Raw genomic sequence first — 27,802 nt, 5'->3', positions numbered from 1 at the left:
GTTTTGTTTTGTTTTGTTTTGTTTGTGTGTGTGTGTTTTTTGAGACAGAGTCTCGCTCTGTTGCCCAGGCTGAAGTGCAGTGGCATGATCTCAGCTCACTGCAACCTCCACCTCTCTGGTTCAAGCGATTCTCCTGCCTCAGCCCCCTGAGTAGCTAGTATTACAGGCGCCCGCCACAATGCCCGGCTAATTTTTGTAGTTTTAGTAGAGATGGGGTTTCACCATGTTGGTCAAACTGGTCTCAAACTCCTGACCTCATGATCCGCCTGCCTCAGCCTCCCAAAGTGCTGCGTGAGCCACCACGCCTAGCCAGGAAATCTATTGTATTTCTTTATCCTCAAGTCAAGTATCTGAAAAAGAAATTTTATTTTATGTTTATGATAATTAAAATATTAAAAATATGGAGTGTGTACTTGATAATTACTATTATACTATTGGTAGGACAGGCATTTTATAAGTTGCTTCATGTATAATATTTTATTTTAGCCAAAGAGTGGGCATTATTTTCCCCATTTTACAGATTAAGAAATTGAGGAACAAAGAGATTAATTAACCATTTAAAGATCACACAGGTGATTACAGCCAGGATTTCAATCTGCATCTGTTTGACTCCAAAACTCAAGCTCTTAACTACCAAGATACTTTATTTCATGTACTGCATTTTAAAGTAACTCTCAGATTATACTTTCACTTTTTTTAACTTTTTACGGAAGCATTTAAAAAGATATTAAACACAAGTATCCATACACACAATTTATCTATGCTTACTATAGGGGAACTCCTATGATTTTACATCAGTTTTTTCAGAAAACGTTATTTTAACTTTAAAATTTTCACATTTGTAGTTGAAGCTATTTGCAAAGTTGAAAGTCTATAAAACAATGTAGTGGTTTGAAGAAGAAACGTCTCTAAAAAATATATGCCAGTAAAACAGAAAACTATGTATGAATTTAAGGTGGAAGTAAATACTCGGAAAAACACATGTTCACATTCTAGTTGGAGGTAAACCTGTACTACATAAAACAGTTTTTTCAGAAGTAGAGTGGATGTATCCTCACCTAAATACCTAGGATCCCTGTTTTTCAAGTAAAACACTAGATTTTCAATTGTTAATACTATTTGCAATGTGATTTTCTGCAGTTTTGGATACCTGCTAAGAAACTGTGGTACCAAATTCAGTTTCCTTATAAGTGTGGGGTTTGAGTATGTGTGTCATTGGCACTATGAGCCAAGTTCATCATGCAATTTAGGGAGTAGGCAGTAGAATTGAAGCTTCTATCCTAGTTGTACAAGAGAAAAACTGGATATTCCGCTTCCGTCCTTCCTGGGAGATTGTGAACATAGATAACGTTTGCTTGCGCCTGAGCACATCAGAGAGAAGACCCACATCAGGCATGCGGTGACCATTGAGGTTGTGCTGTGCTACTAGAGAACAGCTTGTACGGCAGACTATCTTCTTTATCTTTAAAAGACTAGGAAACTTGTGGAGTTTAAAATAGAGTTATTCCATATTCAGTTTACAGTTGAAAAAATAGAGGAAAGAAAATGTGATAAAGGTGTCTTGTGTTCAGAAGTTAACACGGAAGAATGGTGGCTTCTGAGGGGAGGCAGTTATGACTACCTCTGTGCTGCTTCTGCTCAATGGTGATGATAGAGAATGTTTTCTCTCTCCTCAGCTATTTCCAATTAGGCCAGCCAAAGCTGCCAACACTGTGGATTTGAAATATAACCCTAAAACCAGATTTAAACTCTATATGATTCACTTAGCTGTGGAACTGCTGTGTTTATATGGGTTGAACCAGCTTAGGCCAATGTTTGTCTGCAAATACACTAAATTGTGAACCTTGAAATGAGTAGGACTTGTTAAAACATGTTGACACCTGTTAGTGGCCCCCGTGTCCAATCAGTCAACTAGTCTTGTTAACTTTTACCTGAGAAATGTCTCCTGAATCTAGAACTTTCCCTGTGCCTCCACTAGCACAACCTTAATTCAAAGCTTTACCATCTCTCTCTTGGACCAAGGCAAACACTTCCTAAGAATCCTGAACACCCTATGTTCTCAGAGTTCCACAAAACAGAGCACACTGCATCTCTGCACTCCTTGTTACATTGATGACAGAATCCAGCCCAAACACCCAAGTGTGGTTAACCAGCCTTTGAAATCTCTTTCCTGCTATTTTCTATCTCCACTCTCCACATGTTCTTACCACCCTGAACTCCTTTCTCTGACAACGTGGTGTTTTCTCACAACTGGGCATGTGCATCCCTTCTCCCCGGCCTGCTTCGCTCTTCCTCCCTCCATCCCCTTGTTTCCTGGACACCTTTCAAGAGCCAGTTCCCATAGCATCTTTTCAACTCCAGCTCTCCCTCCTCTTTCTGCTCTGAACTCCCACAACACAGTATTTAGTCCACTGATTGTGATTATATTTACATGTCCCTCCTCCAGACTCAGAGTACACCGCCTGGCTGATAGTGAGCCAGAAATCCTTAGAGCATGAAGCTTGCTTGTCCTCATTTCTACAGCAGGGAATAGATGAATCAGAAGAGATTTCGTTATATTTCATGAATAAAAATAAACTTATCTATACTTTCCTGGGATAAAAGTCATAACCCCGTTCTTACTCCAGGAGCTCGGGCTGCCAAGAATTCCCAGTGTTTGCTCCTTTTCCAGTTTTTTCTACCTCAAGCAGAATTTAATTTTGTTTTCATGATTGTCGTCTTTTAAAAACTATTCCCGCCTTAGTTTTTTCCAGTTCAAAGCAAGTATAATTTATACTTCCAGTAAATAAAAGACCATGATTGGGTTACTCCAGGCCTGTGAATATATCTCTCTTTTCCAGCTGTATTTCCATTGCTGTTATGTAGATTGAAATTCAATATTTTCCTGAAGGTCATTCATTGTGCCTCTCTTTGTTTTCAGTTTGGTTTTATCATTTAATTGAAATAGACAATAGAGGATAGAAAAAAAGCTAAAACCTTGGTTACTTAAACAGAAGTAGGTTTGAGGAGACTTAAATTGGTATAGGCCAAAACCCACATTAAAGACTTTTTACAAATAGAAGGGTGGTTCCTGCAGATTCTGAATGTAAAGCCATTTGAACAGGGGCTAATTTGAAGTTTGCCATGGAAATTTATAAATCCTTTGGTAGGAAGTTAATAACATTCCAACAATGCCCTAAAATAAATGTTCTGATTATTAACAACAATAATAAATAAAAACTTTATTAGCACCCTTAAGTACTTATTTCTGTAATTAACTTTAGGATTCACTACACACAAGTAATTCAGAAGATCATTTCAAATATTCCCACTTATTTATTAAAGTGGGGCTTATAAAAGACCTGACTATTGGATTCTAGACCAAACCAGGACAAGAGTCCCCAAAAGAGCCTTCTATAGAGCTGTGACTCACTCTTCACTTCCCTATGACTGCTTCTTTTACCATCTTTCCTTTCCATTGACCCTAACCTTGTTGGAGCAACAACGTTTTATCATCGAATAGTTACCAACCAGCCATTGGTACTGTCACCTGAACAATAAATATGTCTACTAAATATTAGATTGTTGAGCTTGGTTTAGTTGGAAACAGCAATGTGCCATTGAAAAATAATTTGTAATTCAAATAGCCATTAATTTTTATTGCTGCCTCTCCTTTTGTTAATACTAGTTAGCTTTTTTTAATGCTAAAGATAGAAAAAATCATTAATACCCCAATTTTAATTTTAAAGGCTAATGATCAAATAAACTTTTCTTTCATTTGTAATTTTTTGACCTAGCAAAAAAGTATGGCTTCTAAATTTTGAAAATATTATACTATCTGTGTTTACTAAGGTAGCCCACTTTGTTCTGCAAATTCAACCCATATTTTCAGTGAAGAGGGTCCAGTTCAGAAAGAAGAGTGGGATTTCAGTCAGAGCAGAAGAAAACACCTGCTGTTAATCCCAAGTGCACAAGTGGGGGCTGGAGCGTCCGAAGCAGCCCCTGCAGCTGTGCGTGGAGGTTGACCTCGGCTTTGCTTCTGTCCTAAGCTGGCAGGTGCCAGGACGCCATACTGTCTGCTCAGAAACACCCTCTTTTAAGGCAGCAATATTTATTGCTCAATTGTGGGTGCAAATTTTCATGTGTTCATGAATTAAGCATCCTTGCTCAGGGTAAGCTGGCTAAAGAGCTCTAGTTGACACGTGGATTTGGCATGAGTAATTGGACTTTGAGGAAAAGGGTTGTCTCTGTTCCTGTCAAATAACTTCACAAAAACTTTGTCCTTAAAGATGCTGTGTAACCTACCAAGGTGCCTTTAGAGGACTGGTACAATGGGAGATGTGGCCTCTGAAATCTCACTGGCAAAAGCAAACAAAAGTTTAAAGAGAAACCTGGGAAGGGGGTGGATATGGAGGCTGGGGAGATGTCCATAGTAACAGTTGACCTTGATGTAGCTGAATTTTCTGGAGGTCATTTTTTCTTAATGCTAGTATGTGGAAACTGTTTGCCTTAGACACTAGGCTATTTAGCTTTTCCAGGACTGGGACCATGTCTTTCTAAATCAACCTTTCCCAACATATGTGTCCCACCAGTGCTTACAATGTTGCCACACTGTATAGACATTCAACAAATGTGTGTAAAAATCAAAATAAAGTTAACTAACATGCTACTTAAATCAAGACTAGAACCTCGATTGTATTTTTTAAATTTGATGATATCCCCTCATTATTCTTTTCTTTGGCTTTTGTTAAAAATAATTGAATAAAGTCCTTAAACTTAATTTTCTAGAGATGAACACACAGACCGTACTCACTAATTACTACTTGATTCACGGAAAACAATAAAAATGTTAAAAATTTATTGAAAACAAAATTTTTTCTCTTTCCTCTTTTAAATGGCAAAATGATTTTGGGGGTAAGAGATAAAAAGGTTTTATAAAGTTGATTCCATTATCTTAGTCCCTTCTCCCCCTCCTCACTCCTCCTCAATTCTCCTTTCTCTCATTTTGAACTTGAGACGTTGGGACCAGTGTCTGTGACACTATGGAAAATGCAGTGGGGAGGCATTTTAGATGGCCCTTGTTGAAGGCAGGCACCAGATAGGTATCCTTCTTTCTGAGACTCTAGTTCCAGAGCTGTGTTCCAATACTTTGTGTCAAAACCTCTGCATTCAAAGTCACACATACTGGGTTTAAGTCCTGGCTAATTCACAAGAAGCCTAACATTGACAGTCTTTGAGTTTCATTTTTGGCGTCTGTAAAAGGATTTTCATAATACTTTCCTCATTGGATTGTGGAAAAGATTAAATGCAATAACAGGTGCAGAAGTTATTTATCAATGGTAAAAGATACAAAGCATAGGACATGGTGTAGTTATTAGCAATTTTGTGATAATTTCACAGCTATTACCAGAAGGGCCACATTGAGAATGAGAATTTGGTGCATTTCTTCTGTAGCTGGTACTTAGCAGAAGGAAATGTTTTGGAAGGTGGAGCATTGCTACATTCCCACCTGCAGTGACATAGCAGTCTCCACTGGCACCTAGGATGGGGTACTTTGTTAGAACCTGGGCCTGTTTCCTGTCCAGCCTTGTCCTTTTTCCTCAGCCCTGCTGAAAATGGAGGTGAGAGAAGGTAACTCTGAAATGCTCCAGCTCCTCAGGTGGGCTGAAACCAAAACATGAATGACTTTATCTTTACGAGCTAGAAAAGATAACATAATCAGTGCCTCTAGCATTAGTATTTCTGTTCAAAGGTTAAAGAAGATCTCAGTGAGGCCCAGGAATAGACAGCTGCCCAACAAAATAGAAATTCCTGTAAAGAGCCACATATATAGCATCACTTAACTTATGACAAAGGTAATACTGTACAATAATGGGGAAAAGGTACCTTTTCAAGAAATGGTGTTTGGTTAATTTGATATCCACATTTTAAAAAAGCATCTTGACTTTTACCTCACATCATACGCAAAATCAGTTCTTAATAAATTCAGATTTAAATATGAAAGATAAAATAATGAAGCTTTTAGCTTTTAAAATAAACATAGCCCTCCTTATGACATTGAAGTAGGCAAAGATTTCTTAAGTGGAATATAAAAAGGGACAACTATAAAGGTTAAAAAATGTTAAATTGAGTTTTATTAAAATTAAGAACTCAGAAGTATTCATCAAAAATACCTCTAAGAGAATGTAAAGGCAGTAAACAAAGTGGGAAGATATATTTGTGGTAAATATATCTGACAAAAGACTCATTCAAAATATATAAATAACTCTACATCTACCTACATACATATGTACAATGTATAATATATAATAGATAAAGAACTCTAGCAAATCAACAGGACGATTCAGTAGGCCAAGTACAAAAGGTATGAAGAGACACTATGAAAAAGGATGCAAAATGGCCAATAAGTGTATTAAAAGGGAGTTCAATTTACTAATCACTGGGTAAATACATATTAAAACATGAAGCAAAATTACTACATCACCACCAGAATGCCTAAAATGAAAAAGATAAAAAATATCAAGTATTGGTAATATGGGGCAACTGAAATTCTATATATCACTGATGGGGCTTAAATGGTAAGAATCACTTTGAAAAACCATTTGGTAGCATCTACTAAAACTGAACATATGTATAGTTTATAACCTAAACAGTTCCTTTTCTAGATATACACCCAGCAGAAATGAATATAATTTTTCACAAAAGATGTGAATTACTATGTTCATAGCACTTTTTTTTTTTTTTTTTTTTTTTTTTGTGAGACAGTCTTGCTCTGTCGCCCAGGCTGGAATGCAGTAGCACAATCTCGGCTCACCTCAACCTCCACCTCCCGGGTTCGAGCGATTCTCCTGCCTCAGCCTCCGAAGTAGCTGGGATCACAGGCATGCGCCACTACACCCAGCTAATTTTTGTATTTTTAGTAGAGATGGGATTTCAACCATGTTGGCCAGGCTGGTCTTGAACTCCTGACCTCAGGTGATCCACTTGATTTGGCCTCCTCAAGTGCTGGGATTACAGGCATGAGCCACTGCATCTGGCTGTAGCAATATTTTTATAATAGCCAAGACCTAGAAATTCCTGGAAACAAATGGCTGCCAACAGTAGAATGAATAAGTAAAGGATGATATATTCACACAGTGGAGTATTATAAAGCGGTAAGAACAAACTACAACTACACACAAAATTATGGATGAATTTCACACTAATTAAGCAAAAGAGGCCAGACTCTGTGATTTTATGTACATAAAGTACAAAAACAGGCAAGCTAATCTATATTGTCAAGGGTCAGAATAGTGGTTACTGTTGGTGGAGGGTAGTGACAAGGAAATGTCCCAACAGGAGCTTCTAACTTGTGAGTAATGTTCTGTTTCTTTAACTGGGTTCTACTTGCATATATGTGTTGAGTTTGTGAACATTTATTCAGCATATTATGTACTTATGACATGATATGTACAGGTATATATGCACAAACATATATGGTTATATGTTTCACATTCTAATATGATCATAGTTTAGAAACCAAAATTTCTTGAGAAACCTCATTGACAGCTATCTCCGTATTCTTTGAATGAATCTTTTGACTAACCTGACTGATCTATTCAGTTTACAATATTTTTTTTAAATTAAAGTATTTTTCTCTTTGCTTTTTTTCAGGGCCCTCCTGGTCCAAAAGGTGATAAGGTAAGAAAATGCATACCAGAAATAAAGTTAGTGGAGATCCATATTGGCATGACCTATACTGTGTTATGTTTTGATCTTTTTAATGAGTGTCATGTATACATTTTGGCTAAAACTGTTATCTCACCTTTCTATTCTACAGGGAGAACAAGGTGATCAGGGACCTCGGGTAAGTTGTGCGCTACCTATCCTGGGCAGAAGATTAGTTTCTAACTCCAAATTTATTGAATGGAAGTACCTCAGCTTCATAATTGCCTTTGTGCCACATGGTTCAGTAATGGCTGGCAAAAATACCATACCACTTGTAAGTGAAAAAAACTAATTAACAATTTGGATGTATTCTGTTGCATTATCTTTACTTGATGCCTATAAATAGAAAATTCTACAATAATTAGACATACTGAGTAAGGGCCAGAATCACATCTAAGAGTCAATAGCAGCCACCTTTCCAGTGACTGTTGAGTCCTTCAGATTTGCATGAATTGTTTCGCAACATAGAGGCCATATGGATTTCTATTGAATTTGGCCTTTTGCTGCAGTTAAACTTTACGTGCTATTGCATAAATGTTTTTTTTTTACAGATAAAATTATCAATGCATTTTACACATTTGTTCTTTGCCATAAGTTTGCATAATACTTATTTGAATTTCTAGTTTTTATAGATTTTTAAGCAGGTAAAAGGTGTAATACAATTTAGCACTGCAGGGAGGAGGGAGCATTCTTTTAAGCTTCTCAGATGTGGCCCTTTTAGCCATTATAACACAATGGTGAATGCTTTGTTGTTACCTTGGTAGTGCCAAGTCCTCTACTTCACATCTGTGCCTTATTACCCAAATGTTCAGACATACTGTTTCAATGATGTAGTGGCTCCGTTCAACATACCTCTCAATTTTCTCATGTCACTATGCACAAAAGCAAGTATTTGGTTGAATAGAGTAATTTTTTACAGTGGAAAGGCTTATTTGAAACTTTCAGGTTGAGAACAGAAACTACGTAGGTCTTTCTGTAAAATTCACTGTGCTTGGTTACTTATTAAATGCATTTATACTGCATAGAGATATTTTTGCAAAAGATGCAGTTGATGCAAACTTGAAAGGTTTGTAGTTGCATTATCTCCTCATGTTTCTTAAACTAGATAACAGTTATGCTCCGATTTGTTATACTTTCCCTTTTGTTCTTCAGCCACTTCTTCATATAGGAATACTGGTTATGCTTCACAGCATTTTGTTTCTCATGGCAGTTACTCTGGCTGATGACTAACTTCAAGCCAAAAGCTCATTTTAGGAGATTAAACACCACGTTATCCACTGTCATGGATGTGAAGAAAATAAGACTCTCATAACCTTAAGTGATTAGAATACAGCCATTTGCTCTGTATGTGGTGATTATTTCACATGACATGTCTCTTCATATCAAGTATCATTTCTTTCTACACACAATATCAAAATCACTCAACTTCCCCTTTCCAGGTAAGAGGGAAATTGTTTCCATTCTGAGAAATCTTCTTTTGGCAAAGGAAGTAAAGGGTGGTTCACAACTTAGCTGTCATCAGTATGCATGCAGTCCTCATTTTCAAAAAGGTGTGTTGGCTTTCATCGTTACAAAGAGTGATGATTGATTATAAAGCTAGGCCAAATTTTCAGGATGAAACCTGAAACCATCTGAAATTCACCTGGTTTCATGTTGCATTACAAACTAAGACTTGGACCAGGTTCCTTGAAAGTTTGGCCAAAGTTCATGAACTACTTCGACAAACCCAGACTGCCTTTCATACAGATTTCAGCCAGTTTTCACGCTGAATGGGGCCAAGTTTTACTCAATTCAGAGCCCATTTAGCATTTCAGGTGGAAAGTGGCAAAAAGTGATCTCATTTTCCTCTGTATTTTCTTTGTATTGAAGGAATTTGGATTGGATTCCTAATACAGGATGAATCTTCATGGGTACGAATCTAAATGTCCTGGAAGGTAGAAACGAAAGAGAATGAAAACCCACTGACTCACCTGTCTTTTCTCAGATTCCAAGCAGGTCTCATTTAGTGCTCTTAGAATTTTATAAACATTACTATCTAGTAAGATAGTATTAAGTACATATTAGGAAATTGATCATATCAAGATAGTAAGATGAAGGTTCTATATTTCAAAAACATCAAAAGAAAGAGTTGGAAACATGTCCAATTTTAATGAAAATTAATTTTACCCACATTCTCTGTTTAGGCACAGTATTCTTGCTAATAATGACCAAAGGCTCTCTTTTATTATTTTTTTATTTTATTTTATTTTATTTTGAGACGGAGTCTCGCTCTGTCGCCCAGGCTGGAGTGCAGTGGCGCAATCTCGGCTCACTGCAAGCTCCGCCTCCTGGGTTTACGCCATTCTCCTGCCTCAGCCTCCCGAGTAGCTGGGACTACAGGCGCCCGCCACCACGCCCGGCTAGTTTTTTGTATTTTTTAGTAGAGACGGGGTTTCACCGTGTTAACCAGGATGGTCTCGATCTCCTGACCTTGTGATCCACCCGTCTTGGCCTCCCAAAGTGCTGGGATTACAGGCTTGAGCCACCGCGCCCGGCCTGCTCTCTTTTTTTAAATGTAGAGTTTGTATTCCAATACCCTGTCTATTTTCATCCTGTTGCAGATTTTGAATTACGCTTTTTAACATTTGTTTCCAGTAGTTTATTTCTTCCCATAATTAACTATATGAACTCCAAACTCCATCATGTCAGCTCTTTGTCAGGTGAATTTCCATTATGAGACCTTTATCATTTTCTTGAATATTTGGAAGTTTTATCTCTTTGACTCCCCAAGTGTCCAGTGGGAATAAATTAAGCCGTAAAAGGTAAATCAAAGCAGGAAAAACTTGAAGATCATATAGAACTTAAGAATGTGAGACTATTTTTAAGTACTTGGACATATATTCAGCAGTATATATTGAGCAGCTACCATCTTTAAGATACTGTGCTTAATACTATAGACACAATAAATGTGTCCACTTATCTCTCTCTTCTACTAACTACCAAATTTGACTTACTTTCATGTTCTTGATTACTTCAGTGGCTTTCCAATCAATCTTTCTATTTCCACTCTTAACCCTGTATAATCCATTTTCTACACAGAAGGCAGAGAGATCACTTGACTTGTAAATTAGATCATGTTCCTCCTGTGTAAAACTTTAGAATGAAATCCAACCTGCTGTACTTAACTCTTGCCCATTCCCACCAGCTCATCTCACACTAGTCTCCCCTCCACCTACGACACTCGACCAAACTGTCCTCCACTGCACTTTCACCCAACTCAACAGCTTTCCATTTGCCCTCTTCTGGTCTTCTTGTGATTGGATTATTCTTATTCTTGAAACTTCATCTCAAATATCACCTCCTCTGAGAGAACTTCTGTAACTACTCAATCTAAATCAGAGATTATTCTATCTTGTTTATGTATTTACTTGCTCATTATCTATAAAATATGCCCCCCCTCCTTAGATCCTATATTCCATAAAAGCAAGGTTCTTCTCTGTCTTTTTCATACCACCTTCACATAGAATAGTGAATATCCAATAAGTATTTGTTGAATGTATGAATAAAATACTGTTATATCATTATGGCCCTCAAGAAGCTGATAATTTCATGGGTACCTCAGTAAGAAAACTGTGTGGTTATATGCCTCAAATAGATGTACCAAGAGGTGCTAGAAAAGTGAAAATTATTTTATTTTATTTTATTTTATTTTTTTTGAGACGGAGTCTCGCTCTGTCACCCAAGCTGGAGTGCACTGGCCAGATCTCAGCTCACTGCAAGCTCTGCCTCCCGGGTTCACGCCATTCTCCTGCCTCAGCCTCCCGAGTAACTGGGACTACAGGCGCCCGCCACCTTCCCGGCTAGTTTTTTGTATTTTTTAGTAGAGACGGGGTTTCACCGTGTTAGCCAGGATGGTCTCCGTCTCCTGACCTTGTGATCCGCCCCCCTCGGCCTCCCAAAGTGCTGGGATTACAGGCTTGAGCCACCGCCCCCGGCCAATTATTTCATTTTAAATGAGTGCTGGCAACTGTGGAAGAGGTGACACTTGAGCTAGAATTTGATAAATGGGTAATCTTTAGAGGATACGCTGAAGAGCAGGACATTACATATTCTAGGAAGAGGAAATAGTATAAACAATATTATCCAAGTAGAAAATGGCAGGATTTAGTTAAGGAACAACAATATTCCATTTGTGTTTTTTAAAAAATGTGGTATACACAATGGAATACTGTTTAACCTTAAAAAGAAGGGAATCTTTTCATTTGCAACAGCATGGATGAACCTGAAGGACGTTATGTTAAGTGAAATAAGGCAGGCACTGAAAGATACATAACTGCATGATCTCACTTACATGTGGAATTTTAAAAAATTGAATACATAGAAGTAGAGTATTTAATGCTGGTGACCCATGGCTGGTGGGGAGGGGTTTTGGGAGATGTTGGTCAACGGATACAAACTTCCAGTTACATAAGAGGAATAAGTTCAAGAGTTCTACTGTACAGCAATGTGACCACAGTTAATAACAATATATTGTATTCTTGAAATTTGCTGACAGTACATTGTGTTCTCACCAAAAAAGATAAGGATGTGAAGTAATACAAATGTTAATTAGCCTGATATAGCCATCATAGCCATCTCATGATGTTTACATATTTCAAAACAACATATATCACAAATATATGTGTATATAATTTGTATTTGTCAATTAAAAGTAAGTTTTAAAAAGGACCCTAAAAATAATATTCCATTTGCCAATAAATAGGTTAAGTAAAATATTGTGTCATATAGACTGAAATTTTTGGATTGAAATTATATTATGGAGCATTTTAAATGTCTAGTGTGGTAGGCATTAGAGAGCCATTGAGAATTTTGAGTAATCTGTGCTTATCTTCTTTTGAGACTATCTGTGCTTATTACCAAATGTTCCTTATAAAAATATTTTTGAGGTCAGACACAGTGGCTCACACCTGTAATCCCAGCACGTTGGAAGGCTGAGGTGGGCGGATCACCTGAGGTCAGGAGTTCGAGACCAGCCTGGCCATCATAGTGAAACCCCATCTCTACTAAAAATACAAAGAGTAGCCAGGTGTGGTGGCGAGTGCCTATAATCCCAGCTGCTTGGGAGGCTGAGGCAGGAGAATCACTTGAACCTGGCAGGCAGAGGTTTCAGTGAGCCAAAATAGCACCATTGTACTCCAGCCTGGGCAACAGAGCAACAGACTGAGACTCGGGCTCAAAATAATAATTATTATATACATATATATGTGTGTGTATATATATACACACACATATATATATATATATATATTTGGTGGTAGTATCTGCTATAGAATACAATTGGAAGAGACTGAAAGCAGGGTGACCAAGTAGACCAGGAAACTATGTCACTCATTTAGGACGAGGTCATAAGAATCTAGGCTGTACTGACAATGTCCAGTCCTCAGTGGAGAGGTAATTGGAAAGAATGAGTTGACTTAGTATGGAACGTCAGGTATCGTTGGAGGCAAGGACATATACTGAGTAAAAAGGTCAGTGTCAGAGTGAGAATTTCAGCGGGGGGTTAGGGAGAGAGGTGGAGTGGGAGGTTGTAAGTTGATGAACTAAGAAAGAGATTCCAAAGTGGTCACCAAAATATGGACAAAAGCTCGAATTTCACCATGAAAGCTAGGATATGAGTTGATTTTTCTCACATAAAAAGAAGTTTGGAGAAGGCAGTTGATAGTGTTATTTATATAATTAAATGGTGTTACTATTGATTCAATGATGTTACTAAGTCTGTGAATCTCTTGGCCTTTTCTCATGATTGCAGGAAGGCTGCTTCAAGTCCAACCATTGCATCTAGGTATATATCAGCAGGAAGGATAGAGAGAGAAGAGTCTGAATCAAGAAAGCAATGTTTTCTCTATGAACTTCTTAGTAGACCTCTGGTCATGTCTCATTGGCTAGGTTGTGTCACACGGTCATCCAAAAGCTGGAAGGGACAAGGGGAATAGCGCTGAAAGGGAAGTTAGGTCATCCAGTCAATAAGGTTTACCACAAGTGCCAAGCAAACACCTGAGTAGACAAAGAGGGGAAATCAGGGCTGACACTGAGAGAGGAGCATTTGGTGAGAGAGAAGTCTTGAGGCAGAGGGTGAAAGATGGATCCCGTACCTATTCGATTTACACGGAGGACCTGTGACCCTGGGTGGAGTTGTAGTCAGGTTAAAGTGTTTTTAAAAAGCAGTCAGGAAGTGAAATGGAAAGATGCTGAGGTGAAAATTCAAGACAAGTCTTGAAGCTAATTGGATGTAGGGGATGCAGTTGAAAAAGAAGATAAAAATAGGGCTAACATTTCTGGCTTGATGCTTGATATAATAGGTCAGAAGAAAGTTGGGAGGATAAGTGAGAAGCTGGGTTTTAATTATGTTGAATTTGTGATCTTGATGAGATATTTCATTGGAATAGTGTAACAAACAGAAACATGAGACTAGAATTCTGAGGCAGTGCCATAACTGGAGGTAACTGTTACATAGATGAACTATCACAGAGGGAGAATTGAAATCCTAGAATTTGAAAAAGGTAGGCAAAGAGTAAGAAGAGTACTGCCCTAGAATAGAGCCTTTAAAAATACTCACACTTAAGGAGTGGGATGAGGAAGGAAGGAGTGTCAGCAAAAGAGAGAGCTTTTGAAGGTAGAAGCAGGACATTGCAATGTGAACACCACAGACAAAACTACTTAAAAAAAAAAAAAAGAGTGGCCAATGTAATGTTCTCAATAAAAAGAGAGCCTCAGGGATGAGGTCTTTTAAAAAGCTTTTGAATTTGCTGTTTTGGAGTCATGTACTATTAAAGGAATACATTTTGTTAAGTAGTGAGAGCGGAAGTCAGATTGCAAGATGTTAAAAGGTAAATGTTGACCGTCTTTGAATACAGTTGATGGTATATGATTTAATGCAGGAGAAAGTGGGCTAACTCTTCAGCATTAACTTTCTTTCAGTATACATTGAACCAATTTCAGGCCTACAGTTTTAGGTATAATATAACAACAACAAATATCATTTGGTTTTATTCTACGAGGCACTGAGTGTTAGATTTCCACAAATGAATGCATCCTGACATAAGAATTGCACTTCCCACCTTGATTCTTGGGGAGATGTCATTGCAGATTTGCCACTAATCTTTAATTCATTCTTCCAAACACAGTATTTCATTAGGCCTTTAGGCTTAGGATCAGGATGGTGCTTTATCTGTGCTGTCAGTCACCACACATGGATAAATTAATAGATAATTGATTCTCTTTATTTCATCCTCATAGATTTGTATTGCAAAGTTTTGAGGCAATGACTTGACCTTGTATTTAAGTAGAGATTGCACGACCTGCTGAAAGGAAGTTGTCAGGGATTCCTAGGTTGAATAAGGAAGCTGGACTAGGAAATAAGAGCTCACATAATAATTATAATTGCTGATAGCTTAGTCTTACAACTTGCTGGATACTTTTCTAGGTAAGTTGCACACATCATCTCTAAGCCTTCCTATAGTGCAGAGAGATAGATTATCGGGAGGCGGGGGGACAGGAAAAGTAGGTGCAGTTGAGTAAAATGATTATCCACATGGGCTGAAGACAGGCTGGACAGGGATCAAATTCTAACTCTACCACTATTTCTATGATTATGATCAGGATTAAAGTAATATATGAAAAATCTGTAATAAGCTCTCAACAAACCGTACCTGCTTTTTCTTCCCATATTTCGTATGAGGAATATGGGGTAAAGTAACTTGCCCAAGTTGACACAATTTGTAAGTGGTAGAAATGGGATTCAGACCTGGCTTTCTCACCTTCTAGTTTGTGCTGTTTTCAGTGAACAAGACTGCTTCCCTATCAATAAGGTAATTGTTATAAAGTCATCAACATTAATGTGAAATAATAGGGGTTACAGAAATATCTGTTTGAAATAATAATAATAAGGATACTTTTATTGAGTTCCTAAAATATGCCAATCACTCTATGATGTCACACCTTATTTCAACAACCATATGACATACTTACTTTTATTATTCTCATTTAATGGATGTGGAAACCAAGACTTAGAAAATTTAAATATTTTGTCCAAAATAATAATCACTCACTGACAGAACCCGAATTTGAACCTAGATATTTACAGATTACATTTTCCATGTGTTCTCTCATTTATCCTCTAAAGTAATGCTGTAAGGTAGTAGAACACGTATTAATATAACTTTTCTTTCTTTCTATTTCTTTCTTTACTTTCTTTTTCTCTTTCTTTTTCTTTCTCTCTCTTTCTTTCTTTCTCTTTCTCTCTTTCCTTTTTCCTTCCTTCCCTTCCCTTCCCTTTCTTCCTTTTCTTCCTTTCTTTCTTTTCTTTTCTTTTCTTTCCTTTCCTTTCATTTTCTTTTCTTGTCTTGTCTTGTCTTGTCTTTTTTCTTTTCTTTCTTTTCTTATGAGACAGGGCCTTACTCTGTTGCCCAGACTGGAATGCAGTACCACATTCATGACTCACTGCAGCCTCAACCTCCCAAGGCTCAGGTGATCCTCCTGCCTCAGTCCCCCAATAGCTGGGACTACAGGCATACACTACCATGCCCAGCTATTTATTATTATTATTGTTAGTAGTAGTAGTAGTAGTAGTAGTAGTAGTAGTAGTAGTAGTAGTAGTAGAGACAGGGTTTCATCATGTTGCCCAGGCTGGTCTTGAACTCCTGGACTCAAGTTATCTGCCTACCTCAGCCACCCTGAGTGCTGGGATTACAGGTGCAAGCCACTGCACATGGCCAACTTTATTATTATTATTATTATTTCTGATGAGGATTGAACTCAAGCAGATTAAGTGACTTGTTCAAGTTCTTTCACATACATTTACCAAAAGACAGTGTTGGGACTCAATGCCAATTTCAAATCCTGCTGTCTTTCCACAATATCAAGCTACTTCCAGATGGCTGCAAGGAACCTTTCAACTTGGAAATCCCAGGCCTCTGTGAATAAGATTGAAAAAGCTGGGGAACACAAGCACAAATAGGTGGATATTTTTTCTTTGCAATTACGATAGACTCAGTTTATGCAGGCCATGCACTGTCAACCCAACAGAAAACAAGTGAATGGATGAATGCCATATAGTAATACTCCCCAAAACATAAATGAATGAATGACTGCCACATAGTAATACCCTAGAACCTGTATATCACTGAGTAATACCTTAGAACTCACTATGTGGAGCAAAGAGAGGCAGGGCAATGTTGACCCCCCTCCAAGGATTGTAAGAACACCCAATTACCTCATTATAATACAGATTTTACTTCTCAACTCAATAGCACCTATTTGAAAATTGCAAATATTATCACATCAGTCTTAAAAAATTTTTAAAAAGAAAATTGCATATCAAGATCTTGCTTATACTTGCTATTAGTAATTGTTTCTCCAGGATAACCAGATGGATGAAGTTTGTTTTCTGCTCTTCATAATGCTGAGTTTGCATAACCTATAAGCTATTTGTTGATCCACTTTTATTCTAAGTCTCTCTTTGCCAAAAAAAAAAAAAAAAAGAACTTCATTTCCTTATCAGTAACAGAATCTCAATGTCAACTGTAAAAGTCTCAAGACTTTTAATGCTTCTCCTGTTGTCATCTACACCCACTACTGCTACCACTGTCTCTCTTCATCATTAAAGAGGGCTTTTTGTTTGCCCAGCTCATAAGGGCCTCTGCCCTCATCATGAACCATAGCCCTGGAATCACAGTGACACCCAGGGCTTTGATGATAATGGCTCATATTTCTTTCCTCTTAATGACTTAAAAACATAGCCTTAAAAATAAGCAAAGCTGTTTTAATATTTAATAATGACTTTTTAAAATGGAATACTATGTTATTCTGAAATTGTGGCAAATGTGTTAATCAAACTTAGGCAATAAAATGAACAAACATCATGAAGTTATCTTTTGATTATATATTAATCTTCTAATCAGTTGGTTACCATCACCTTGCCAAATAACACAGAGTCCTGATAAATAGGAGCTTTAGTGGTTATTGGTCTCGACATCATCAGCCAACAGCTGGTTTTAAATGAGTCCTAAGCTCTCACAGTTTCAGTAAGCCACCCAGGAGCTCTGCTTAACTATTTTCATAAAATTCCTTTCTCCTCCTAGTGTATTTGAGTAAATTTTCATAACAGCTGGGACTATGCAAAACTGATAGCATCTTAAAAACATCTTTGGCAAGACAGATTAAGTTCCAGAAAAGGAAAGCATTTAGAAGTTTATTTTATTATCTTAACCTTTGTTGACTTGAATGATTAAACAGATTTTTTGGCTCTGCTAAAGCGTTTAGGCCTGGATATTAATTTGATGTTCTTATTTGTTTAACCCTTGCCTTTCTCTGTAGCCTTAATGAATATACTACTCATTGGGTACTGAATGTATTGCCTGAGAAAAGGGAATGGATATAACACAATGGAAAGAAATAAATTATGTGAAAATTATTTTAACACTTTCCAGATTCAGAAGCTGGCATGGAAACAGTGAGATCATTAAGATTTGCAAATGTTGTTATTATATTTTCTAATCAGAGTTCTCTTTTGAGTGTTCTCTGTCGTACTTCAAAACACTGAAAAGTTGTTGCATTGAATTGAACCCAGGAATATTTGTAAATTTGTCCTAATATGGGTCAACTTAGAAAATAATTTTTTTTTTTTACCAACAATGGTAGATGTGTTGACAATATTTCCTTCGAATTCAGTGTTGTGAATTTTATCTCAGAGTCAGTGGTTGAATGGCTGGGCTCATCAAATATGAAAAAAAGAGAGATTTGGAAAGGATGAGCAATAATGGCTCTACCCATATTATGTCACTTTAAATCTTGTATATACGTCTTTAATGTAAAAGATTATGTAAGTAAATCTATCTCTACGGAATAAATATAGTAATTCAGTTGAGTCAACTTTTATACAAAATATATGAAAATAAGGAGGAACATTTTGCAAGATGCTTATATATATAAAATAGTATAGTAGTGGAATGCCTGAGATGTGAGCCTTTAACTGAAAATTCTATTAATGACCACAGAGATATTAAAATCAAAACCAAAGCCAAAATCCAATCCTAAGTACATCCTCTGACAAGAAATTCTGGAAAATGATGCCAACCAGTTTAAATAACCATTGGATTTCCTTTTTGTCTTTTGAGTACAGTGACCATCATATGTAAATAATTATTTGATTATTTACATTATTTATTTTAATTAATTTTATTGTTTCCTATTTATTATTATTTTATTAATTTAATTTAATTATTTACATTATTTAATTATTTAATTAAATTATTTACATTGTTTAATTATGATATGGAAGTAATTATTTACATATGATATATAAATAATTACTTCCATTTTATGGAGTAAAGAGATTTCATTTGTCCACACTTTTGTGCTCATTGTTTATGTAAACTGCAATATTCTTCTCACTTTTTCACGTTACATGTATCTCTGGATGTATGCCTTATCTTTTCAAGCTTAGGGGCACTATTTCACATTTTTCTTGAAATTAAGTAGAAGGACATATTTTAATTGAAAGAGAATATATTTGTGTATGTATATTTAATATTATTCCATTTATATTTCTTTTGTTTGGATTTTTACAAGTGCTGCTTTTTATAAAATATTGGTTAAATAATTTAAAGACTTCCTTGATAAGTAATATATTGATAATCCTCTCTCAAACATGAAACTATACAGAAGGTTTTATTCTTTGTCTTATATTTAAACAAGCTTATTTTTTACCTGAATCTAAATGTAAGATTTTTAGATTTATTTATTCATGTAATGTAGTACTATGAGTTGCGGTAATGCCTACAATGGAAGCATATGCTAAAAATGTGAAAGTTGATTTGGGGTTGGCGACTTTCAATATTATGTAGAGAATGTAAGGCTTTTAGTAAATATACTAAAACCTGTATTTGAAATGGACAAAAAAAAATCCAATTTATACTTTAGCTGGTAATACCTATGAATAATGAACGTATTGTGGATAGAAAATACAGCAATTTATAAACAATTTACACTAGCAAAATTGAACATTATTACCACCATTATTTTTGTATCACTCCCAAATGTAGAATTATAGTTGCAACTGGAAATATTTGAAGTGGATTAAACAAATAGAAGTCAAGAAAGTATAGAACAGCAGATTTTAATGGTGCGTCACGATTTACAGAGGGACTGGAGGGGAGGTTTATATTTTTGATTCTTCCCTTCAGAATGGGTGGAATAATGGCTTATGCATTGACAGATCATGTTCAGGGAGAACAGTTCCTATAGGTCTGAACAAGATGGGTCTCTGGAAAGTCATTTAATGCCAGACAGCCGCATCCTTTCATAAGCATACCTGCACTAATGTGTCCAGCAGCCCCCTGCAGCAGACACAGCCTGTAAATCACAATTGGCAAACAAGACTGGCTTTGTAGGAAAAGGATGTCAGTTGCAAGGCCCTACTTCAAATGTAATTCTACAGTGACTTTGGGGGATGAGGAAGCTTTGCTTTTCATCTCTTAGAAGCCAGTTAAACTTTGCTTGAAAAATGTTGATATTCAGAGAAAACTTTATTGATCACTAGTGGGTTTTATTAGTACAAATGGATTACTTAACACAAACATAGAGAGACAAATAGTTATCATAATAATAATAATAACAACACTATTGGTTTTACAGTTTTACATACCAAGAACTTCTAGGCATTCTTATCATGCTTTATAAGCTTGTGAATTTAGCATGAATCTGATTGACAAAAGAGTCAGTGATGGAAAGGTAGTATCAAAAACCTCCAGTGTAGCATTCCAAACCATCAAATAACTGGTTACATAGGATACTCTTTTCAGTAGAGGTATTTTAGTCAGCTTCAGGCCTAAAGTAATTCCTTATAATTAAGAATTAAGGGCCGGGCATGGTCGCTCACTCCTGTAATCCCAGCACTTTGGGAGGCTGAGGCAGGTGGATCATGAGGTCAGGAGATCAAGACCATCCTGGCCAACGTGGTGAAACACTATCTCTACTAAAAATACAGACACTAGCCGGGCGTAGCGCTTGTAGTCCCAGCTACTTGGGAGCCTGAGGCAGGAGAATCGCTTGAACCTGGGAGGTGGAGGTTGCAGTGAGTCGAGATCCCACCACTGCACTTCAGCCTGGGTGACAGAGTGAGACTCCGTCTCAAAAAAAAAAGAATTAAGGTAGAGAAATGGTGGTGGGAAAACAAAAGGAGAGAAAAAATGCCATGGCAGAGTGAGAGTGCTGTCCTGGCTTGAAGCCTGTGGGATGCAATGGGAAATGGCAGGAACCAACTGTAACATTAGGAAGGACAAGAGAACAACAGGTGGTAATTTCTGTCTCATTTGCCATGTCTTCGAAAGAACATGTCAGCCTGAATATTCTGTTTATTGGCAGGGGAAGAAAAATCGAAGGGAGATACAATCAAAATTTTAATTAAGAATACATTCAATTGTTTTCAAAAATATTTTTATACCTTTGGCCTTTCATCAGGCTTATTATTTTTAGAGGCTGAGTTTAATTTACTTTAGCTAGACTATTTAAATTGTGGCCCAATCTTGAAATTTCATGCCAAAATCTTGACCTTGCCATCACTGAGAGGAAGCCATCACTTTGTGAGATTTCCGGGACTGCTAAAGGGAAATTCTTCCACTGGTGAGGTAGGAAGTACAGAATGAAGGAAGTGACTGAGGGAGTGATGCCCAAACACAAAACAGAACAGAAGAGAACAGAACCGGACAGGAGAACCTTCTGAGATGGGTTTGAAGTTGCATACGCTGTAATCATATGCGACTAAAAACTAAGTGGCAAATCTTGTGAAAGACAATCAAAATAATACATTTTGGATTGTCTTTTGCAAGATTTATGAATTACTTCTTATATGAAGAATTATCAAACACTTGCCTTTTATAGCCAGTGGTTTAAAATATTGTACTGTATCTCATTCCATATGCTAGTGTGAATGCATTTCAGTTCTCACTGACAGGAATTAGTCTATCTCTAGGTATATTTTATATACACATATCTGTGTGTGAATACTTACTCATAATTACACTCACCAATAATGTCTTTATGAAGCAGAGTTGTCCATAAATACAGATTCTCCGCATATACAAGATCTAAACATGCACAAATGTGAACCTATTCTTGTTTATACTCTAATTCCTATTAAGAAAAGATAGGTAAATGTTCAAAGAAATCTATGAAGCTTTTTAGATTAACTTGATATATCTTCCTTAGCTTTTTGCACAAAAATTGTTAAGCTCCTCATCTTCTAATTAATTGTTTTTTAAAAAGTATTTTTCTATTCAGTATAGCATTTCAGGATTAAAGAGAATGTAAATTAACAATAATTTTGTGCTAGAGGTTTCTTCTTGCATACCTTAACATGCAAGGAAATCATTTTTAGTATTTTTTTGCAAAGTGAGATGGAAGGAAGCACAGTGGAAGTTCTTGATGATCGCATCAAAGACTGGCTCTGACTGTCCACACACATGTTCAAGATAATCTTGAGAAACAAATATTTACCTTGACTTCAGTTTTAGAGAAAACTTGGAGACTAATTCAGGAGACAGACGACTTTTCTTAGATATAGCTTTTCTTTCTATTTTGTAGTGGTTGAAGAAGATGGTTCTGGAATGCCAGCAGCAAAGCTGCTTTTTAGGAATGCAAACTTTTAGATATAAAAGGGACTCTAATGTAGTCCTTGAATTTAACAGAAGTTATAGCAGTACTTTGTAATTTTTCAGCCTTGATTCTTTCCTATCCTCAGTTCATTTTTATCCTACTGAACTGTGCTTTGAGAACATAGCATTGGAAAGATTTTAAACCACTGGCATAGTTTTATCTCATGTTTTGAACATGAAAAATTACTGTATTTTGTCTTTGTTAACATGGCTTATATGCATGATATGGTAGAAAGCCACTAGCTACAATTTAACCATTTTTATTAATGTTTTTACATTTCTTTGGTGGTACATCTTTGTTGTTTAAAAAATGTGTAATATATTTGACAATCAGTATAATTTTGATGATGAAAAGAATAGTAAGGAATATGTTGTCTTTGAACAATCTCTTTTTCTTTCTCTGCCAAATAGATAACTACTATGTTTACGTTAAGAGCTTTACCCCACTACACACGTTATTTCATTTTCTGGCATAGATAAACACATTATTTCTATGTTGACAAAGTGAATTTTCTAAAGGATCTTCTATATTAGGAAACTCTGGAATACAACATTATAAAGCCATTCTATTTTTGTTGCCTCTTTTGTTCAGTACAAAATCACTTTTCAGTCTTGCAACCTTTTGTTTAGTAGTTATTTGCAATTATTCAAAAATTTTGTGAAAGGAAATGAATTTTGAGGAGTTTCAGGAAGAAGGGAATATCTGGAGATCTATTAGACTTTTTGGATTTGTTCAGAAAGCTAATGTAGAGATTTACAACTTCACCTTTCATTTTACATTTTTAGGCAGAAAAGTCAAACAAAATTGAATTGGAGAAAGCTTGCTATGTCACCAGTACTATGTTGAATGTTAATACTGTAACTCTATACTGGTCTGTGGTATTACTTCCACTTTGGAGCCATGTACTTCTAATAAAATGTGTCAGAGAAGAATGCAAAGTTCGAGTCATTGTATCTACCCAGAATTTTATATTGTAACTGTTACGACAAGTCACAATTTTTAGAATGTGTCAAATGTAATGGCATGTGCCAACAGGGTTGTAGTTTGAGAAACTGTCACAACTAATATGGAATTTCTTTTTAGGGTAGAGATTAACACCTTTGGTTGTAGTGGGGAAAAGGAATTCAATGTCTTTATTTTTTTCCTGTTATTGGAATGTGTTCACTATTTGGTGCAATCTTCCTTCTATATTTTAAATTAGTAATTCACAAAGGAGCAGATTAGAGGCTGCAAACTGGTAGCCTGTGAACCAGATTTTGGTAGTAGATACATTTCATTTTTCTTTCCCAGATTAGTTGCTAATACTGGGCAATTTTTATATAAATCTTATTTAAAATTTTCTCTTGAGAAATGTAAAAAGCTAGTACCATTGAGTTTACCTTCCTTTATAAGGAAAGTTGACTGAAGGTGAATGGAGTCTGTCTGCTTTAGGTAGCACATGCATTTTGAATTATCCCGGTGACACCCAACCTGTTCCATTTACTTACATATGTGTGCAGTTTCTGTTGGTATTGAAGTTTGCAATACCTGGATTAGATATTAGGATGATTTTGCTTTTGATGTTATGATGACAAAGTCCATCAAAATTTACAAACACATAGATCACAAAACAATTAATTATGAATCATTTACTTTCTAGAAAAAGAGGCTATAATAGTTCCTTTAACATAATTTACATACAGTTTGTTTTAACATTATATAGAATTATTTTTATACTTGTGGTTTTCAGTCTATGGTACTGTAGAATTTTTATCAGTATACCAGTCTGCTCAAAGATTAAAATTAGTATAGTTCAAATTTGGTAGTTTTACATCAAGATTCCAACAGAATTTATGTTATCTGCAAGATTTTTTGTTTAAAATATAAATTATAGAATAACAGAATTTTTAGAAAGTTAGCACGGTTGTAGATAGAATAACTGTCATTAAGTAACATGTAAATAATGTTAAAAAGATGAATTTTAGTCTTTTAATTGCGTATGTTTAAAATTAGAAACATAGGAGACTTTGAGGGGGAGAATTTCAGAATCACTCCTTTAAGGAAAAATGGGACTCTAAATTTCAGAATTTCCTAGAGGTTTTTTTTTTTTTTAATGTTGGTTTATTACCTAAGATGATCTAGCTTAGATATCTTATATAGGTCATAGCCAAAATTCATAGATATTTAGAATCATATTGTATTTAGTTGCATATGTTTTCGTTGTTGGACCCAAATAATTTCATTTATAATACTAGTCCGTATACTTCTCTAAACACCCATGTTTTAAGTTATTATATGTACTTTCTGGGTTTTGTTTGTGCAGTTGGGTTAACGGAACATTTTCCCTTGTAAGTATTTCTAACAAAATTGCCCTGTTGAGGCATCAATGAAGAACAAGATCATGAATTGTTTGGAGTTGCCCTTTATGGTTGTATTGACAAATCTTAAGAGGAAGAACTAATTTGGGTCAGTATTATTCAATTCTTTTTTCTTTGTGTCCACCTTGATATAAAAATAAATTCAAAGTTAATTTATCTGACTGCAATAAATATAGAATTTAATGAGATGGTCCAAAGTTTAAAAAATAAAAACGATAACATAAATAGAATCCTATATGGTAGATTGTATTTCCTTTTATTGGAAAGAGTTGAATGCATCTGAATTTTTTTTTCTTATAGTGTTTTAAACTATTGGGTAATATAGGAGGTCACATTTTGCTTTTTATTAGAATTAAAAATGGTTTGGCAGTGCCAGAAAGACTTTCTAGATAAATGATAGTTGTCCTATTTTAAAAGAGTGAGGAGGAGGCGGAAGATAATATGGATAAGAGAAATTCACTTGCTGCCTCATCAGACTTTTTCTTATAACAGTAAAATAAACCCATGTCACCCATTTAGGCAATTGGCCCTGCCAGCTAATTGCCTAGAAACTTCTATAGGGTGTCCTAAGCTGAGTTTTATTCAAACATCTTCAGTAACAAGGAACTCACTCTTTTAAAAAGCAGACTATTCTAATCATAGACAGTTCTAACATTGCAAAGTAATTCAATCATTCATTCAACAAATATTTATTGTTCCTTCTTTTGAATCAACATCTATCATTCTCTACTTCCTATACATTTAGTTTCAGTCCTGTCTTCTGAACTAATTATTCTTAAACATGACTGTCCTTCAGTGGTTTATAGAAACACTGAAGCTCATGGGTGAAATGAACCTTAAAGCTCTTCCATATTGGTTACATTCTTTGGCAGTGATGGCCCAGCTGAAACTGAATACACCCTGTGGTGGTGGTGGTTCTACTCTGTGCTCTCCCTTCAGTTTTCAGCCTATTTAAAATACCTCTCATGTCCCATCTCATCTTCTCCTGCTCCAACCCCATCTTCTTCATCCATTCCTCGTGTGAACAGTTTGTGCCCTCTTACTCTCATGGTTCTCTATACATGTTCCTATGTCCTCCTTAAAGGATAATGTGTAGAAAGCAAACACATTTATCCAGGCACACCTGGATAAATGTGTTTGGGATAAAACCTACCTCTGTATGTGTCTGTTTATGTTAATACAGTCTGGAATTAGATGAGCTTGAAACAACACTGGCAGCCATATCATATATTAATGTATAAATTTATCAACTTAAATTCTAAAATTTTTTTTTTTACTGTTATTCTTAGCTCCTCAATTGTGTATTTACATAACTAGTTTATTGGATTCACACACCATTACTTTCTTTTATCCATGTTATTAGTATACCACTCTCATCATTCCATCCTGTTGAGGTCCCCTCTGGATTCTGATTTGCAACCCAACAAACATTATACCTCTTCTTCTCTCCCATTTCCTGGATATTTGAGATATAGATATAGAAATATTCATGTAGAGACAAAAATCATTCCCACACCCAAAGTTTGAGAAGACTGATTCATTAATACATATATTGAGGCTGGGCACAGTGGCTCATGCCTGTAATCCCAGCACTTTCGGAGACCGAAGCAGGTGAATCACCTGAGGTCAGGAGTTTCAGACCAGCCTGGCCAACATGGTAAAACCCCATCTCTACTAAAAATACAAAAATTTGCTGGGCGCGGTGGCATGCACCTGTAATCCCAGGTACTTGGGAGGCTGAGGCAGGAGAATTGCTTGAACCTGGGAGGCAGAGGTTGCAGTGAGCCAAGATTGCACCATTGCACTGCAGCCTGGGAGAAAAGAGCAAAATTCTGTCTCAAAAAAACAAAACAAAAAAATATATATTGAATGGATCAGTCTGGAGGTCCTGAACTGTGTGACTGGTTAAGCATTATTATCTGTGTAGATTGTTCAACCAGTTATAAATCCAGTTATAAATATTTTCATTGATTTTCAGTTCAGATTTCTCAATATAGAATCTAAGGATAATACAGGCAACCTCGGCATACCCCTTGCTGAAATCCAGTTACATATGTGCATCCACCTACTAATAACCCTTTTAAAAAGGAAATAAAGTTAGTATTCTGTTACAAATTTTCACCAACAATCCTTTTAATAATATATTCTCATCTTTACTTAGGTCAATACAAATTTTAGCAATCTGTCTATACTTCACAGAGCTACCTTTTTCTCTCTTATATTGCTTCTTGCACTTTTCACAGTTCCCGAAAAAGTGATGTGAATGGTTGAGTAATTTTTTTGGCAAATGCTCAGTATTTTGAAAACTATTTATTCGGGCTAAAACACATTTATATTTGCAAAGTTTTCATTAGTAATCTCTTCACTTTCCTTGGCATTTAATACACCAGTATTTGTGGCAATGTTTAATTCAAACAACTATATTTTTTTCTGTTTGACAGAGAATTAGAAGCTAAATAGGAACTGGTTGCTACTGCTTTCTTCTATCAACTATTCACATTTTATTCTCAGTTGACTGAAAAAAATAGATCTATTATTTTATTATCCTTCTCTGTCTGCATCTAACAGAATATGCTCTTTTTGTTGCCCTTAGAAATTCCTCCCAGTCTTTATGGAGCCTAAGTGCTTCTGACACAGATCATAATGTTCCATGCTACTCTTCTGTGTTAATCCTTGGATTGACTTTCACTTCCTTTTTTATTTCTTTCCTTATTTGTAATTAAGATATTCATAAAGAAGGAAATCCTACAAAGAATAGGAGAGGGGAAGGGAAGTCCACTCTGCAATTTGTGAATTAAGGCCCTTAGTAATTCACAAATTGGATAATTATGCCTTGTACAAAAGTTGACTCGCATTTCCCTTGAAAAATCTTTTTTTTTCTTAGTCAAATTTGTTTTGTGCCACTTTTCCGACATTATCTTCCCCAACATTTCGCAAGTCAAAAAGCATGGACAATTTCGCGGTTAGTTTATGAAGCTTAATCTCAACTCTTTATAATGTTACGAAGCTTCATCCCAGAGCTATAAAATAGTAACTTCTTCTTCCTCTCTTTCATGTTTCTTACTTGC

The 27,802-nt window shown here is 36.0% G+C and overlaps 1 protein-coding gene across 2 annotated transcripts in view; it reads left to right on the top strand.

The window, feature by feature from the left end:
- COL25A1 (collagen type XXV alpha 1 chain) overlaps nucleotides 1-27,802 on the top strand; it is a 519,759-nt gene that overhangs the window by 339,433 nt on the left and 152,524 nt on the right. For both annotated transcript variants that reach the window (XM_010379093.2, XM_010379094.2), the window contains 2 exons: nucleotides 7,633-7,659; nucleotides 7,799-7,825. In XM_010379093.2, coding sequence (XP_010377395.1) covers nucleotides 7,633-7,659; nucleotides 7,799-7,825 — 54 coding nt within the window. The remainder of the gene's footprint in view (nucleotides 1-7,632; nucleotides 7,660-7,798; nucleotides 7,826-27,802) is intronic.

Source organism: Rhinopithecus roxellana, chromosome 2 (genome assembly GCF_007565055.1).
Source record: "Rhinopithecus roxellana isolate Shanxi Qingling chromosome 2, ASM756505v1, whole genome shotgun sequence".
In the NCBI taxonomy this organism is placed as follows: Eukaryota; Metazoa; Chordata; class Mammalia; order Primates; family Cercopithecidae; genus Rhinopithecus; species Rhinopithecus roxellana.
Note: the sequence above shows the minus strand (reverse complement) of the source record. Positions and strands in the feature narration are given on the sequence as shown.